Source organism: Scomber japonicus, chromosome 20 (genome assembly GCF_027409825.1).
Source record: "Scomber japonicus isolate fScoJap1 chromosome 20, fScoJap1.pri, whole genome shotgun sequence".
Classification (NCBI taxonomy): Eukaryota; Metazoa; Chordata; class Actinopteri; order Scombriformes; family Scombridae; genus Scomber; species Scomber japonicus.
The window spans coordinates 7,042,178-7,057,763 of NC_070597.1; the positions used below are offsets into that span (position 1 = coordinate 7,042,178).

At 39.0% G+C, this 15,586-nt stretch overlaps 1 protein-coding gene across 1 annotated transcript; it reads right to left on the reverse strand.

Annotated features, from left to right (window-relative positions):
- Window positions 1-600: 600 nt before the first annotated feature.
- Window positions 601-14,556, reverse strand: fads6 (fatty acid desaturase 6). The gene is made up of 6 exons (XM_053341313.1): window positions 13,815-14,556; window positions 9,252-9,418; window positions 7,471-7,651; window positions 7,073-7,260; window positions 1,932-2,111; window positions 601-760 (listed from the first exon to the last, which is right to left on the reverse strand). The coding sequence occupies exons 1-6, from the start codon at window positions 14,116-14,118 to the stop codon at window positions 611-613; spliced, it is 1,170 nt and encodes a 389-aa protein (XP_053197288.1). The 5' UTR covers window positions 14,119-14,556; the 3' UTR covers window positions 601-610.
- Between the last annotated feature and the right edge of the window lie 1,030 nt (window positions 14,557-15,586).

The window sequence follows — 15,586 nt, forward strand, 5'->3', positions numbered from 1 at the left end:
ACAATACAGTTGCATATTTTGTTACTTATTTTAATATTCTAATGTTGTGCTTGTTTATAGCAGCTTTTACCTTACTGAATCATTCATTTCATCATCTCACAGCGGGAATGTACAATAATTGGTTATCCCAGAGTTAACAGAGCCGGTTGGTAACCTGGATTGTCAGACCGGTAATCCAGAGCCGCCACTGTTAAAGTTTAGTGATACCTGAAAAAAGAACCTGACTAAAGTTAAAATGTGCTTTTCAGTTCAAGAGCTGTGATTAATCTCTTAATGTGACTTTAAATACAATCAAGTCAGTTTTGGTTGAGCGCTTACCTTTGTGCTACTTATTAAAAGACCTATGAAAGTATAGAAAAATAAAATATTAGAATGTCATGTTACTTAGCTTCTAATATCTAACTACATTATTATTTAATTGTCAATATATTAATGACTCTATAACATCTCTACTACCATTCTGTCTGTATGAGGCTGTTCAAACCGGGACTGAGGAGGTTTTTTTTACACACATCAGCAGAAATGCACTTAAAACACTGGAGCTTGTGCTTTTAGAGTCTTAAAAGCAGCATAAGTGGGGAAATAGTTTGTCTCCTTTGCTGCGTCATCATCACTGCACTCCCACCAGCTCTGTGATCGGCGGTGCAAACACCATAAGCTCCTGGTATTTGTGGAAGAAAATGCTAAGGCGGGAGAAGTAGCTGTCCTCTTGATATGGAAGCTGCTTTTCGGTCAGATACTTAGACACAACGGGCTTCACCTAGAGAGGAGTGGACGAGAGACATGAGTGTTTTTTTATAGGCCAATGCAATATAAATTAGCAAGTCAAATGCAGTTCTTGAGAAACTGGGTAACAAAGGCAATCATTTTAAACATCTTCTACTGCAAACAGACAAGAGAGACAGCAATATCATGACTGGTTTGAGTCAAGGATCATTAATTAGACCCTTTCCATCTGGTAAATGTCTGTTTGTTTTAAACTCAGTGCCACTAGTTTATAAAAACACAGACTACTTGTTTGAAATGTACACAATAAACTGAGGCTGCTAAACTACCTCATAGTGCTCTCTGTGGTCACCTTTACTGTGTTTTAATGCAGCCTGTATAGTTGTTCCTGAAATGTGTTAAATCGCAGTCATTACCAACCTGTTGAGCTTCAGACACTGTCAGACAAAATTAACAAAAGATACAGAATAATGACAGCATTGCAGAGATTGGAAGTATTGGCATTTAAGGGACCAGTGTGTAAGACTTACAAGGCTAAATTGGCAGGAAATGGAACGTAATATTCATAAGTATGTTTTGATTAGTGTATAATCACCTGAAAATAATAGTTGTTGTATTTTCAGTACCTTAGAATGAGGCTTTTATGTCTACAAAGGGGAGTGGGCATATTCAGTTGGTTGCAATCTGTAACCTCACCACTAGATGTCACTAAATACACCGTTTCTTTAATTATTACAAAAAATAGTAATTACCATAAAATAACTTAAATAAGTCAATTGAATACTGCAAATTTAACATATTTCCAGATAATAATACATTAATTACTGTATAAACTATGACACAAAATTAATATAGTGATGTAAAAACAGTTTGTATACTGTAATCAGCATCAACAAGTAGTTAACAAAACCCAATTTCCATTTTAAGCTACTTTAAAGCTACTTCAACCCCACTGCATGGCTTCACAGCCTTAGTAACCACTTACTTTTAAAACAGATACATACAGATACATATTTAATACTCATAATTAATTTAGATCAATTTGTAGAGATGTGTTTTCACTTTGACTTTGAAAGGGTGTGCATGTATGTTTTTCTGTAAAACCAACACATCTACAGTGAAAATCAATCCAGTGACACATTAAGTTAAAGCACAGTGTGGAAGCTGATAATATAATACTGATTTGGGGTTTTGTTGTTTCTTACCTTTAGACACATGTAATCAGACAGGAAGGGGAATAGATGGTGCTCCACGTGGCAGTTGATAAGCGAGTGTCCAAAGACCCAGTCCAGCACAGGGTTACGCGGCAGGTTCAGGACTCCGTGGGTCATCTGGTAGATCCTCTTTGGTCGGCCGGTCGGGGAGAACATGGGGAGGCCAATGTGCTGCCGATCAGACACAGGTTTTATAAGTTTAGTGTATAATTTATTTAAAGATGGTACTAGTGATGACATGCTGGATGCTGGCCTATATATTAAGTTTGATACTTTCTTGTTTCTTCAGTTTATGGAAGACGTTTTTGAAAGCAGGGTATAATTGGAGAAGACAGTCTCAGCAAAAGGTCCATTGAGTGGCTGTTCTGGAGCTTTTAAATGGTGTCACATGATCTTCAGTAGCAGCTGCAGCTTTTTAAGCTGACATGGACAAGAAGTTCATAAATTACTTAAATAAATGGAAATTTGAGCATCCATTGAACGCTCTATCTGCTGACGAAGATAATGTGATATGACCGAAAGCTGTAGTCTGGCTACTGAATGGATGTTTTTTAATATATTTTTTGGGGGGCTTTTTTGCCTTTATTGAACAGTTAGTGGCAGAGTGGCTAACAGGAAACAAGGGGAGAGAGAAATGGGTTTGACATGCAACAAAAGTCCCCTGAGTCAAACAAGGGACGTTGCAGGTATATAGCATGCGTTACGAGGGCACAAGAATTCACTTTTTTATCAAAGGGCACAATTTGCTTTTTAATATGCAAAATCACAGCATTGTTATTTTTATTTTAATACACTAAAAAGACTCGATGAGATGATTGATACCACTCTCATGTTCGTGTCATGCTTCTGTCCCAGTCTGGCTCAACGTGCCTTCACCAGTCTACCAAATGCCCACAGACTTTTTCCCTGTTTGTTGAACTGGACTTGAACTGGCTTTCACACCAGTTGTGAAATATCACCGAGCAGTCTGACACCCCCAAGTTAGACGTCAAACACCAGGCAGCTTATTCGTTCTCATCCACCAGGTTGACAGGTGTTTGTTCAATGGCTGGAATCTATTAAAATCATCCTCAACACATTATGAAAAAGGAGTTTGTTAGGGTTTTTTTGTCTGTAGATTCAAATAATTTGCATTTATGGTATTTACACTTCTCTCCACACCTGCCGTGCATCAATCTCATTCGCCCTGTTCCACATGCACTTTATCTTCTCATCAGTTAAGTTTGTATTTAAGGCTTGGTTTTCAGCCTAGTGTTGTTCAGGTTCGCTTTGGGCCATGCTCATATATTCAGGGTCCTGAGTTCAGCAAATAAATATGGATTCTTCTACTGCCTGCTGTTTCCTGCATTTGGGTCCACTTCTTCAATATTAAATATCTGCCTATCAGTACCTTTAAAGCTCATTGATGAACATTGTTTCATGTTTGTTTAATCTGTGCAAAAAGAGACTTGCTGTGCTTTTATGGGAGGTTATGTGCTTTGTACTTTGCACTTAAACAAACAATATATTAACTACAGGATTTGTCAAATGTTTTTAACAAATTAAACAGAGCTTAAACCTGCATTGACTGATTAATTTTGCCACATGTTTTCAGCCCAAACATGTAGTGAACACAGCACTAACATATCATCACCTTTTAGGTTGATATGCTGCTTATTTCCACATCCATTATCATTCATTTTGACTATGTTTCTGTCCACCTGGTGAATGTAAGTCCAATATTCACTCTCTTTTAGCTCTCTCTTCCAACTCCTGAGGAAAATATCTCTTTAGCCGCTAAATGCTTCACTATGTTCACCGGCTACTCTACAACAGTGTCTGATTGCTATTTGGTGCTGGGGAAAAAATCTCACCAACAGGTTCATTTAGTAGCTGTTCTGGAGCTTTCAATAATATCCCATGATCCCCTTGGTTTTCTTTCAACACTTAACACATACAGTACAGTAGATGTTGCTTTTAGTTATCGCACTCTACATTTTTAAATTACTCTACAGTTAACTGTGTCTGATTGCTATTTGGTGCTGGGCAGGTACAGTAGCTGTTTAGAGCTTTTTCTCTGCAAACAGCTGCCTGCTGTGGCTCTACGAGAGCTCTGAGTGTGAACCAAAACAGTGAATTTGCAGCCGTACATCCAAACAATGAACTGAAACTCACTATTAAGCTCCATAAAGCCGAGGGGAGCTGCAGAGTCGCTGATAACAACACATTACACACTGACAAATCACACACTGTTATAAAAATATACATTACAGCCTTTTTAATTAAATGTAGGTGAAGATTGATGACTTGATGATTTATCTGCAAACAGCCAGTCAATGTTTTCCTTCTCTCCCTGTCTGAGCACCCAAAGGCCCCACTGCTATGACCCACATTCTCAGCTGCTAAAAGCTCCACTATGTTCACCAGCTAGTCTGCAGCTAACTGTGCCTGCTGTTTGGTGCTGAGTGCTTAGTGTACAGTGGCTTTTTAGAAAACATCTGCCTACTGCATACTTAGTAATCTTTAATATCGACAAGTACTCCTAAACACTGCCTGACCCCATGTGTGCAGTCTGTTAAATAAGTCTGTAGCGTTTTGATAATACAAAACATAATCTATGTTTTGAAACAGGATGTCTCTAAAATACAAGGCCTCAGGATAACATTGGGCTGTTATCATATCAGAGAAAGTGATTTATTGACACAGACTTTAAAACAAATTTGCCGAATTATCATGAACCAAATGATACACTGTGAACTTTCAGGTTCATTGTTCCCTTTTCCTAGAGGGGCGAGGACACGATTTCAGTTCCCTGAACTCCAATGTTTGTTTGACACAGATAGACAAAAAAAACACCATTGCTTATGTAACAGGAAAAAATACCTATCTATATAAAGTAATTTACCTTTTAAACAATTTAAATGTTGAAAACATGTGTAAGAGAGAATGGTTTTATTACACAATGCTTTCAAAAGAAACCAAAGCAAAGATCATCCTCACCTAGAAATTATAGAGGAGAGTTCAGGAGAGAAAGACAGGACAATGGCCAACAACAGCACAGAGTCAGGAGTGAACAGGTTCTCAGTTCAAACCCCCAGAGAGAACAAACATTTCCCCCTGTGAGACTCTTGACTTCACATCAAGAACCTGCGACTTCTAATCCACCTTCACACTCTTTGATCTGAACAATGCACAATGACCTGCAGGACTCAGACTCCATCTGGGAGACTCATGCATGAATTGTTCCTTTTTATCCCTGTAAAGTACTGACTGATTTGGTTTATGAGAACACAATGCTGCATTGAAACCGAGCTTCTCAAAAGGCAGCGAAACAAGTGGCGCTCTCATCATCGTTTGGCAGGAAATTATAGCGGCAGTAAAGTATTCATTAAATCTATAAGACGTGTGACTTATTGCTGAACAATGCCAGTCAAAAGTTTAAACACGCCTTCCCATTCACTTCAATGAAGAAGTTTGTCGAGACTTTTCAATGGTTCTGTATTTTCTTAAAATTAAGTAACCTTGGCAACAACATTTCTTACATTATTAAATTGAGGTAATCTTATAAAACATTATTATAATTTTACATCACCCAATCTTCACCTTTTTCCCCAAATGTATAAATAGTATTTTGTTAATTTTAAGTTAGTTTCTCCCCTACTTCTGCTAAATTGTGTTTTTATTAATAGATTAAAAGATAATTCTGCTTTTAAAACATTAAACTCTACTTTCAATCGTTTTGTTCATATTATTTAATATCAAAATAAGACCATGGTAGCCAAGTGAAATCTCTATAACAAAGAAACACAAGCAGTCACTGAATCAGACACGTTAGATTTACATGTATATACTTATTTTTACTGTTAGTTTAGCTGTAAAAAATTAGCGTTACTATAATATCTGTAATAATCTCTCACTGTTCATGTAAACTGTGTGCTGACCTGCAGTAAGTAAAGAAGGTCAAAGTTAAACCAGATATCCTGTAAACTGTGTTGGATGTTCTTTGGGTGATAACTTCATCATGTGACTCCCAGATATGTGCAGTTAACCTTGTTTCCAACCTCTCTGTCTGACTTTTATCTTTTACTGATAGGTGATCTATGGTTAGTGTACTTTAAACTACAACTTGTCATTTTACTCTTCAGTTTAAAGTGTCTGAGCATCAGAGGTGCTGCTGAAGGGATTTCCTTCCCTTTGTACAGAGGAAGACTGGCTATTTCCAGCCTTTACCAGCTGCTGGTTGTAGTTTCATACTGAAGGTATCCGACATGAGAGCAATATCAATCTTCTCTTCTAATCACTGGCAGGAAAGTGAATAAACATATTTCTTAAAATGTCAAACTATGCCTTTAGGTCTTGTGGTGTGATCATTTACTGAAAGCTGTGATTCTAAATGTTCAAAAAGAAATGATGTCCAAAAGTTCAATGTCAAATTTTGACATCTATATTCTCGATATTCTGGGGCTCTACTAGAATATCTTTGCTAGACATTACTTTGAGCTCTGCATGTGTCATGGCTCGGTCCCAGTCTGGCTCTATGTCCCTTCGTTGAACTGGACTGAGTAACAGACCTCACATCTAGTCGTCCTCCTGGTCGCCTTCCCCCGAGCGACACTGGCCATCATTCCTGCCTCCTAGACACCTTCCCAAGTGACTACCTCCATCTGTCCAACCTCCAGGCTGCCTGCATGAAGTTTTGGTCATCTGCCAGCCTAACAACTCCTTTGCTGTCTTCCTGATGCACTTGCACCTCATCTTCTCATCAGTTAGTCTGTCTTTAAGCCCTAGTTTTCAGTTTAGTGTTGTTGAACCCTTTGTTCAGTATTGTTCAGTTTTGCTTAGCCTGCAGTTCTGCTCCTGAGTTGAGTAAATAAATATTGATTCTTCAATTCTTGCTATCTGTTGCAATTGGATGTACCTGCTCTGCTATGCCATGTTTAATATTTGACATTATAACAGTACAGTGGCAAGACAATGTATGTGAATCCTCTGGTTCGACCAGATTGGATCACATTTTATGACCAATTAATGCAGAAAACTAGGTATTTCCCAAATGGCTCACACACTTTTTCTTGCCATTGTATCTAAATAACAGAAAACCAGAAAAAGCATAATATGCCCCCTTCAAGGAACAAGCTGCTAGTATTTCTCACCTGGAATATGTTGACGTGGATGTACGGCACAGTGAACGTGTTTCTGCAGATGAGCATGCAAAGCAAAGCACCGAGAGGCGAGTTGAACCCGGAGACGTTGATCAGAAGCCAGTATTGCGAGTACAGGCCCAGCGTGATCATCAGAACGGTCCGAACGACGTGAGCCAGAGAGTGTCCTTTGAGATGAGCTGCAAAATCAGAGAGGCAGAAAACGTCACGGTTATGAGAATAAACTCACACCTCAGTGGCGGAGACGCAGTAAAGGTGGGAACTTGAACAGGATCAGGAGGTGAAAATCTATCTCGACTTTATGTTGATAATCACATTTAATGCTGAAATATTTTATTAACAAACGCTAGAAGCACTTGTTCCCCCGTCGGTCTTTTAGCACCTCTTACCTAATGCAACAAGTGGTGTGATGATAGGCACGGCCAAGGGAGCTATGAACAGGTAGACAGAGCGAGGCAGGAAGGGGGCCTTCCATACGCTGGAGTCACCCAGTCCAATGACATTAGTATGAGCATGATGCATCTTAATGTGGCCCTGCACGCCGGCTCGCGCTGAGAACGAGCCACAAATCTGAGCGGGTGAAGGACAGATGGGCATGTTTATGAACATCCAAACAACAAAACCATGATGCAACACATAAAAGAATAAGTGAGAATTAGCAGGAAGGAAAATGAATAAAGGTTATAACTGACTTCACCTCAGCTTTATGATAAATTGTGATATTCACTGGCTTGATTCAATCCCATTATGACTTTATTTTGCAGGGTATTTTCGTTTAACATGATGCTTCACTGCATCACAAACTTTCACACCTGCCTTGTACAACCACAGATATATATATATATAAGCTTCAGTGAAACAGCTGGAATTTAAAGGAATAGTTTGAGATTTCAGGAAATACAGTTATTTACTTTCAATGAGAAGGCTGATAGCACACTCAGATTTTGCATTTGGATAAACTTATAGTTCATTACTGCACTATAGGGCTGCAAATAATTACTATTTTCTCAATTAATCAATCATTTATTTTAGACTATAAAATGGTGATTCACTGTTTCCCAAAGTCCAAGGTGAAGTCCTCAAATGTACAACCAAAGATATATATATATATTTTACATGAATAAAGCTTAGTCCAGCACATAGACTGGAAAAAGGAGAAAGACAATCCACTGCTAGCACATCAAAAGCTCACATATGAACATGTATTTGTTTGTTATGAACCCAGTGAGGCCCTTACATCTTTAGAAAGCAGTCAGTTGGCAGACGTACAGAAGGAATCAACTTCCTGATTACCTTAAAACTAAGAAAACTCCGCTGCCTTTAATAATAATAATAATAATAATAATAGTTTATTTTTGGATAGGAATTCATCTCTTATAGTTCATTACTGCACTGTACAGTAGGGCTGCAACTAATGACTTTATTTTCTCAATTAATCAATTATTTATTTTAGACTATAAAATGATGATTCACTGTTTCTCAAAGTCCAAGGTAAAGTCCTCAAATGTTTTTTTTTTTATGCACAGCTCAAATATATTCAGTTTAATGTCATAGAGGATTCGAGAAAGCAGTATATGTTCACATTTGCAAACTTGGAAGCAGAGAATTTGGACATTTTTTCTTTAAAAAATTGCTAAAAACAATTAATCAGTTATCAAAATAGTCTTATGTAGTTCCTTAATGTCTTTAGTGCATTATGTACTTTGAATTGCTCTTGTGTATGAAATGTGCTGTATTAATAACCTTGCCTTGTGTAAAACTCGGAAGTTGTGGTTTTATGAAGGGTTATATTTGCCAAGTGCCAGGTGGACTTCCTGGAGTCTTGTGGTTATCGTTAGGAAATAATCTGACACTTAACAACCCCACCCCCCATAAAACCAACACTGCAGTTTTGTGGTGCTTGAAGGTAGACTTCATTACCACTGGATAGAGCCAGGCTAGCTGCTTCCAGTCTTTATGCTAAGCTAAGCTAACCTTTCACCTACTGTAGCTTCACACTTATCTTAGACTGTCATTTATCTTGGTCATCAAGTTGTTCCTCATGCTGTGCCTCGCTCAATGTCACTTTCACAGCAGTATTTTTACAAAGCTGCATGAGATAATTATAACCAACTCAAAAATAAGCCTTGCCTCAGGAAGTTAATGATCAGTTTATATCTGAACATTTTACCTCGATGAAGAAGACGGCCCAGAACTTCCCCCAGGCCTGCGACTCGCTCAGAGCCCCGTGGCTGGCCAGATGTGTTCCCTTGATAGTGATGACAGCATGAGCCACGCCCATCAGCAGCATGCCCGCCAAAAACCACAGGAGCTGAGAGGAGGCCAACAGCAGGAAGGCTGCAACACAGAATGCAGACATTTGACCTCCATCTAAACTCTGAAGACAAAATATATTTTTATTCAAAATACTTGCCTCATTTCATAATTTACAAAGCTATTGCTCAATCCCTGATCTTGATCTGATGTGTTTACTGACCTCTCACAGTTCTCAGACTCAAGACTCATAGTCTACATTAGCACTCCCATGAGATCATCACACACTATAAAACGAAATGGCTTGATCGATAAAACGTGAACAGAGCACTAAGCTATTGTAAGAAGCTTAAAATAGGTGAAAGTTCAGCAGTAGAGGAGTTTATTCTTTGTACAGTTTGGGATTTTACATGAGTGTCACTGGGTTGAGTGGCATTAAACTTCATCTGAGTAAACGTCATATCTTTATAACTTGAATTCTTCTGAGCTGTTACTGAGTCAGCCCTCTGGTTTGTTTGTAGTGTTAACATTTGTCCAGTAAGCTACTTTTTTTTCTCCTATGAATGTTTGGAAAGGGTGCGTCACTCTTGTAGACTGAACAGACAAAGTTAGAGACTATCTGCTGGATAAAGTGAAGCATTTAGAGACTTAAGAGCCAGAAAATGTCCTCAAAATCATCAGGTAGCAATGAACACAGTTTCAAATGAATGCTAATGTTGCTTTGTGTTTGCTCGATTTGTAAAGTTCACCATGCAGCCTTGACGAAATTATAATATCAATGTTGTGATTGTAGCTTGTTCTGCTGCCTTTAAGTGGCCAAAAAAGATCAGTGAATACAGATTTAACTAAACACGTCTGCAGCGTGGTGAAACTTAAACTATGACTGAAAGGTAGAACATTTTCCACCATGAAGGAGACTCTGTTTCCAGGGATGGCAGAAGCTCTGGGACAGGTGTAACATACTGTATCTTAAGGAGAAGACATTGAAGAGGACACTGAAAGATATATATGGGAATTTTCGGGACCCTCATCTTACAGTTAGAAAGACAGTACACCTTGTTAACAGGCAGCATGTTCTCAATTTACAGCTCAGTGAAAATCTTGACTGTTGCTACATGAAAAGCCAGGGGATCACTTAAGTCATGAATTACTTGTCTGCAGACCATAAATGTGTTGTGTGATGGTGGTCTATTCAGTGAGTGCTGACCAAAGTAAATTGGCCCAAAGTGAACCTTTATACCAACTGACTGACACTGTATCTCTAATCTGCAGTGGTGGAAGAAGTACTCAGATCCTTTACTGAAGTAAAAGTACGATGTAAAAACACTCTATTACAAGTAAAAAGAGTATTGGGCTGTGACTGATATATTAAATAAATCTAACTAAGTACATTATAATGCAGATGAGCGAGTACATAAACAGCATTTTACAGTTGCAGCATCTTGAGGCAGAGCTAGTTTGAACTGCTTTGAAAGGGTCATTAGATAAATCTCTGCGGTCTTGAGATGATTTGGTAGGAAAGGAGAAAAAAAAAGACTGGATTAATTTTTCAGACCTTCTCTTTAATCCTTTGTGAAATATTGGAGACTTTTACCTCTGTGGGCCTCAGGTAATTATTTAAACCACATGAGGAGAAATGCCTCTTTGGTGCTAACAATTCATAGACATCTGAAACAGAAGCCAAAAAGTTTGGGAAGCACTGGTTTAACTTTTAACAATGCAGTGTAATTTATAATCTTATCAATATGTAATTTTATGTAAAAGTTTAATATGAACTAGCAAGTAGTATAAAGTCAAGAACATTGAAATTGTACTTTACAGTGAGTTACTTTCCACTACCTCATTCTGCTGCAGCAACGCGGTGGGACTTTCAACCATGACAGGTATAGAGAGATCAGGTGAAAGAGTGAAACTTAATCGTCCACTGGAGGCGACTGTGCTGCTGTGTCTGACGCTGTTTCATCACACGTGGGGTTCCTCACATGATTACATCACTGCATGGATTCTGTGTCATGTTGTGTTATTCAGGCGAGTTTCTCAGTGTATCATTCACTTCAATTGTATGTATAGCACCAAATTACAACAAAAGTTATCTCAAGGCACTTTTCACATAGAGTAAGGGCTAGACTGTACACTCTAATTATATATTCTAGGTATTAATGTGAAGCAGAAAGTATATCTCATTATTTTTAATCTTTTAGTCCAACATTCACAAACATTTTTACTACAGTATACTTCCTGCTAACAGTCAGTTTGATAATAAAAATGACTTAAATGACGGGTGCATAATTTTTCAAGTCTTTCTTAAACCTAATAATCAGGCACCCAAATTAACATTAAAACTTTTTTCTTGCTGTAATCATTCCTCCTGTTCATACTGACCATTAGAAGATCCCTTCATAATTCATTTACAGTGTAAGTGATGGAAGACAAAATCCACAGTCCTCCTCCTGTGCAGAAATGTATTTAAAAGTTTATCTAAAGCTAATGTGAAGCGTCAGCCGTCCAAATGAGTCAAACCAAGTAGATATCTTTGAATGTTCAATGCCAATGTCCCTTATTCTGTTACGACACTTCCACCACAGCTCAACAGGGAAAGACAAAGAGGGAATCTGATGCTAAAACGATTGTTAATATGGCAGATATCCACTTGATATGACTAACTCAGACTGCTGAAGCCTCAAATAAACGTCACATCCACTTTTAAATGGATTTTGGACATGCATTGTGGATTTTTTCCCCCCATCACTCACAATGAAAGCACATTTGAAGGGGATCTTTTTATAGCCAGTGTGAAGAGGAGGAATGATTACAGCGAGAAAAAGCCTTGTTCATTGACCTGACTGTTTGTTTAAGAAAAACTGTGAAACTATCCCTATAAATCTGATTAAATCTTTATAAGCATAGTCAGAATATTTGAGCAGTGTCTGCACTCTTAAAACACACTGGACTTTTTAACTAGAATGAACCGGCCGCTGGTGGTGCAGTGTCTCTGGCTGGCTTTCACAGCTGAGGTTTAGATGACATGTTCTTTTCTTAAGCCAATAAAACTGTGCTAATAAACTGCACCTCCTATTTCAAAGCAGCTTATTTCGAGGTGGTAAGTCACAAGCTTGGTGATACACAATGCCACATACCTCCTCAGCTGCACTCTGGGACTTAAAAATCAACTAATGCTACAGTCAGGGGTATACTGCATGGATTATTAGAAGAAAACTCACAAATAAGCAATTATAAAAGGAGCAGCTGCTGTTACAAGTTTAGATTACTATCAAGCTCGAACCAGTCGGTTGTCAGCTCCAATGATCGAGTGACAAGAGGCACAATAGGCATTAGTTCTAATTGAGGTCAGTAGGTGGCCACCAGTGACCCACATAGCGGGGAACCATGGGATACCGTGAATGTGTAAACTCATAGTGACAGCGTTGGACTGAGGGGTGACACAGAGAAAGAGCTGCCTTTGGATTTCAGAAACAGAAAGAAAGTTATTAAGTGACACATTAAATTAAATTGTTAATGAGACGTTCAGGGACATAATTTTTGAAGCTGGTTTCCAGTTTCTCAAATGTGATGATTTTCTGCTTTTCATTTGGGTTTTGGACTCTTGCAAAAAAAAAATAATGCAATTTTAAGACATTACTTTGAGCTCTGCATGTGTCATGGTTTGTGTCCCTCTACCAGTCCACCAGATGCCCTCAGACTTTTTCCCTGTTTGTTAAACTGGACTGAGGACTTAGAAGATGCAGCACATCCACATGTCCTCTGTGTATACATTCAGGGTGTTTAGCAGATTTTCTTATCCACATACTGACTGTAGATATGAATAATTTGCATGTAAAGCCTCTGTGTGCCATGTTAGAAGAACTGCATCATCATGACATTACAAATAAGACGCTGAAGGTTATAGAGTACTTTTGTATTTAAGTTTACTTGTGTATAGTCTTAGATATGCTTGTTATACAGATGTCTGTTTGCCCTGTTTTTCCTACTGTATCTGCTTTTCCCTCCACACCTGCTCTGCATCAGTCTCCTTAGGCCTTCCTGTGTCTTTTCCAGCCAATCAGCTCCTTTCCTAATCTCCTGTTCCACCTGCACATCATCCCCTCATCAGTTTAATTTGTGTTTAATGCCTGGACACCTCTGCGAGATTTAAAAAAAAAAACTTTCTGACATCTTACAGTCTTAACCATAAAAAAGCTTGTGATGCAAGTTTTGTTTTCTTACATTATAAAAACATCTGCAATGTGGAGGAAAAATGCATGCATAAAGTTTACAGTCATTGCTTGAAAAAGTTTCCATATCTGTCAGAGTAACTGGTTCAAGTACACACATAAACAATATCTTAAAAGTACAAAATAAAACGACTCATATCTTCAAGAATGTAGGTCAGCTTAACTTTCTGACATTCTTAATCCTTCTGTCTTCACTAACAACTTCAAGGACTTTCTGATTGATCCTCACAGAGCATGCAGTCTCTTACCGGGTGGCAAACAGAAGAAGGCTGCTGCCAGGATGCTGCAGTCAATCCCCCTCCTCTCCCACCAGCTGCTCTCTTTCACCATCTTCTGCACCATCCTGGTCAGCTCCATCATCAGCGACTCTTTCTCTGTGACCTCCACCTCTTCGACCCCGTTTTTCTTTTTCCAGCTTCCCTTCATCTCTTCTGAATCCACTCTCCTTTTGACTAACATCTCCCCATCCTTCCCATGCATCCCCTCTCCACCTCCTCCTCCTTCTTCCCTGTCATCCCGTCCTTCCCTCCACTCCTCCGGTACACTCTGCATGTCAGCTCCTGTGCTGGTGAACTGACGGCTGCCTCACTGCACTGTCACCATGCGTTTTGTGTCCCTCTCTTGCAGGCAACTGGAGCTGAAGCTGTCTAAAGTCCACAGGTCAAAGTAAGCATTGCGAAAGTCCTTATTGGCAAGAAGCATTATCAGAGAAGCCCAGCCCCCTCTCTGCTTTCCTGCTGCTTCAAGAGCCTCATGGACCCTCCTCTTTTACTTCCTCCTCATCTCTCCACAACACTACACTGTTTCCTCGCTTCTTTTTTTTTTTTTTTTACTCGTCAGCTGACTCCTGGTGCAGTCTGCCAGCTGAGGAATTTGTAGTCCTGCAGCACAAATATGTAGCCTAAGGTTTCCCTGCGATGTGATGGATCCAAATTATTCCTGTAAAAACTGCAGCAGCTCAGCTCAGAGTCGACTTCTCTGTCCTCTCTGGTGTCTCATGCATTCTGCATGCTGCTCACCCCCCCTCCCTCTGTTCCTCTGTGTGTGAGCTCCTCTCCACTCCCCTCCCATCTCTGTAACCTTGGCATATGTCCTGGGAAAGAAAAAAGAAAAAAGAAAAAAAGCAAGGAGGGCTGAGGAGAGGAGATTAACTGTGCTGTTGTATCTTCACTAGGGGAGGATGATGTACTATGATGTACTGGGGAGTGTGTTTATGTGTTGGCAGGTGAGAGTAAATGTGAGTTGCATGCATATACTATCTATCAGTGCTGCTGCTTTTGTAATGTGGAGTGAGGCCAGTGTTCTGGGCTTGAGGCCACACAGACTGCAGTGTGCTCTTTAAAAGATCCAGTGTGTACTTTTTACTCAGCAGATACTGCAGAGAAGGGAACATAAGAACACCAGGCTGTCTGGTAGCTCCTCTTACATCCTCAAGGTTGATGTTTTTTTTATTTATACAAGCACTCTAATCGTCTGTCAGTGTCAGCCTTGCTTTTCTCCAGAGTGGACAGAGAATGAAACATAACCCTCTATGGTACACAATATGATGCCAGTTGGAAAAAAAAAACATTTGTGGCTGTTTGGTCATAAAATAGACTAAATAAACACAGTCTAAATAAATGGTCAAAAACTGTTTTTTGGGGGTACTTTTTGGGGTGTGTTCCATAAAGATAAGGAATGAAAAAAGAGATATCATTTAAAATGTATGTAAAACACATTGAAAATACACTATAGCCTCAACAGGTTGTAATTCATGCTATTTAAATATAAAACCACTGAAAAAGAACTATTTAAATAAAATTGAATGTTGCCTGTAGGAAACATTTTACTCATTGAAATTATTAACCTTTTGTAAAACATGAACATTATGTCTCATTCCATGCCATCTGTAGTTCAATGCTTATGGAAATTGAGTGAAGCACAGGAAAGCGAGACACTTTGAGCACACAGCACTTTTTATACCCTTATAACCAGTATATTTGCACTGGTCCGTTTTGTCCACCCACACAAGCCAATGGTC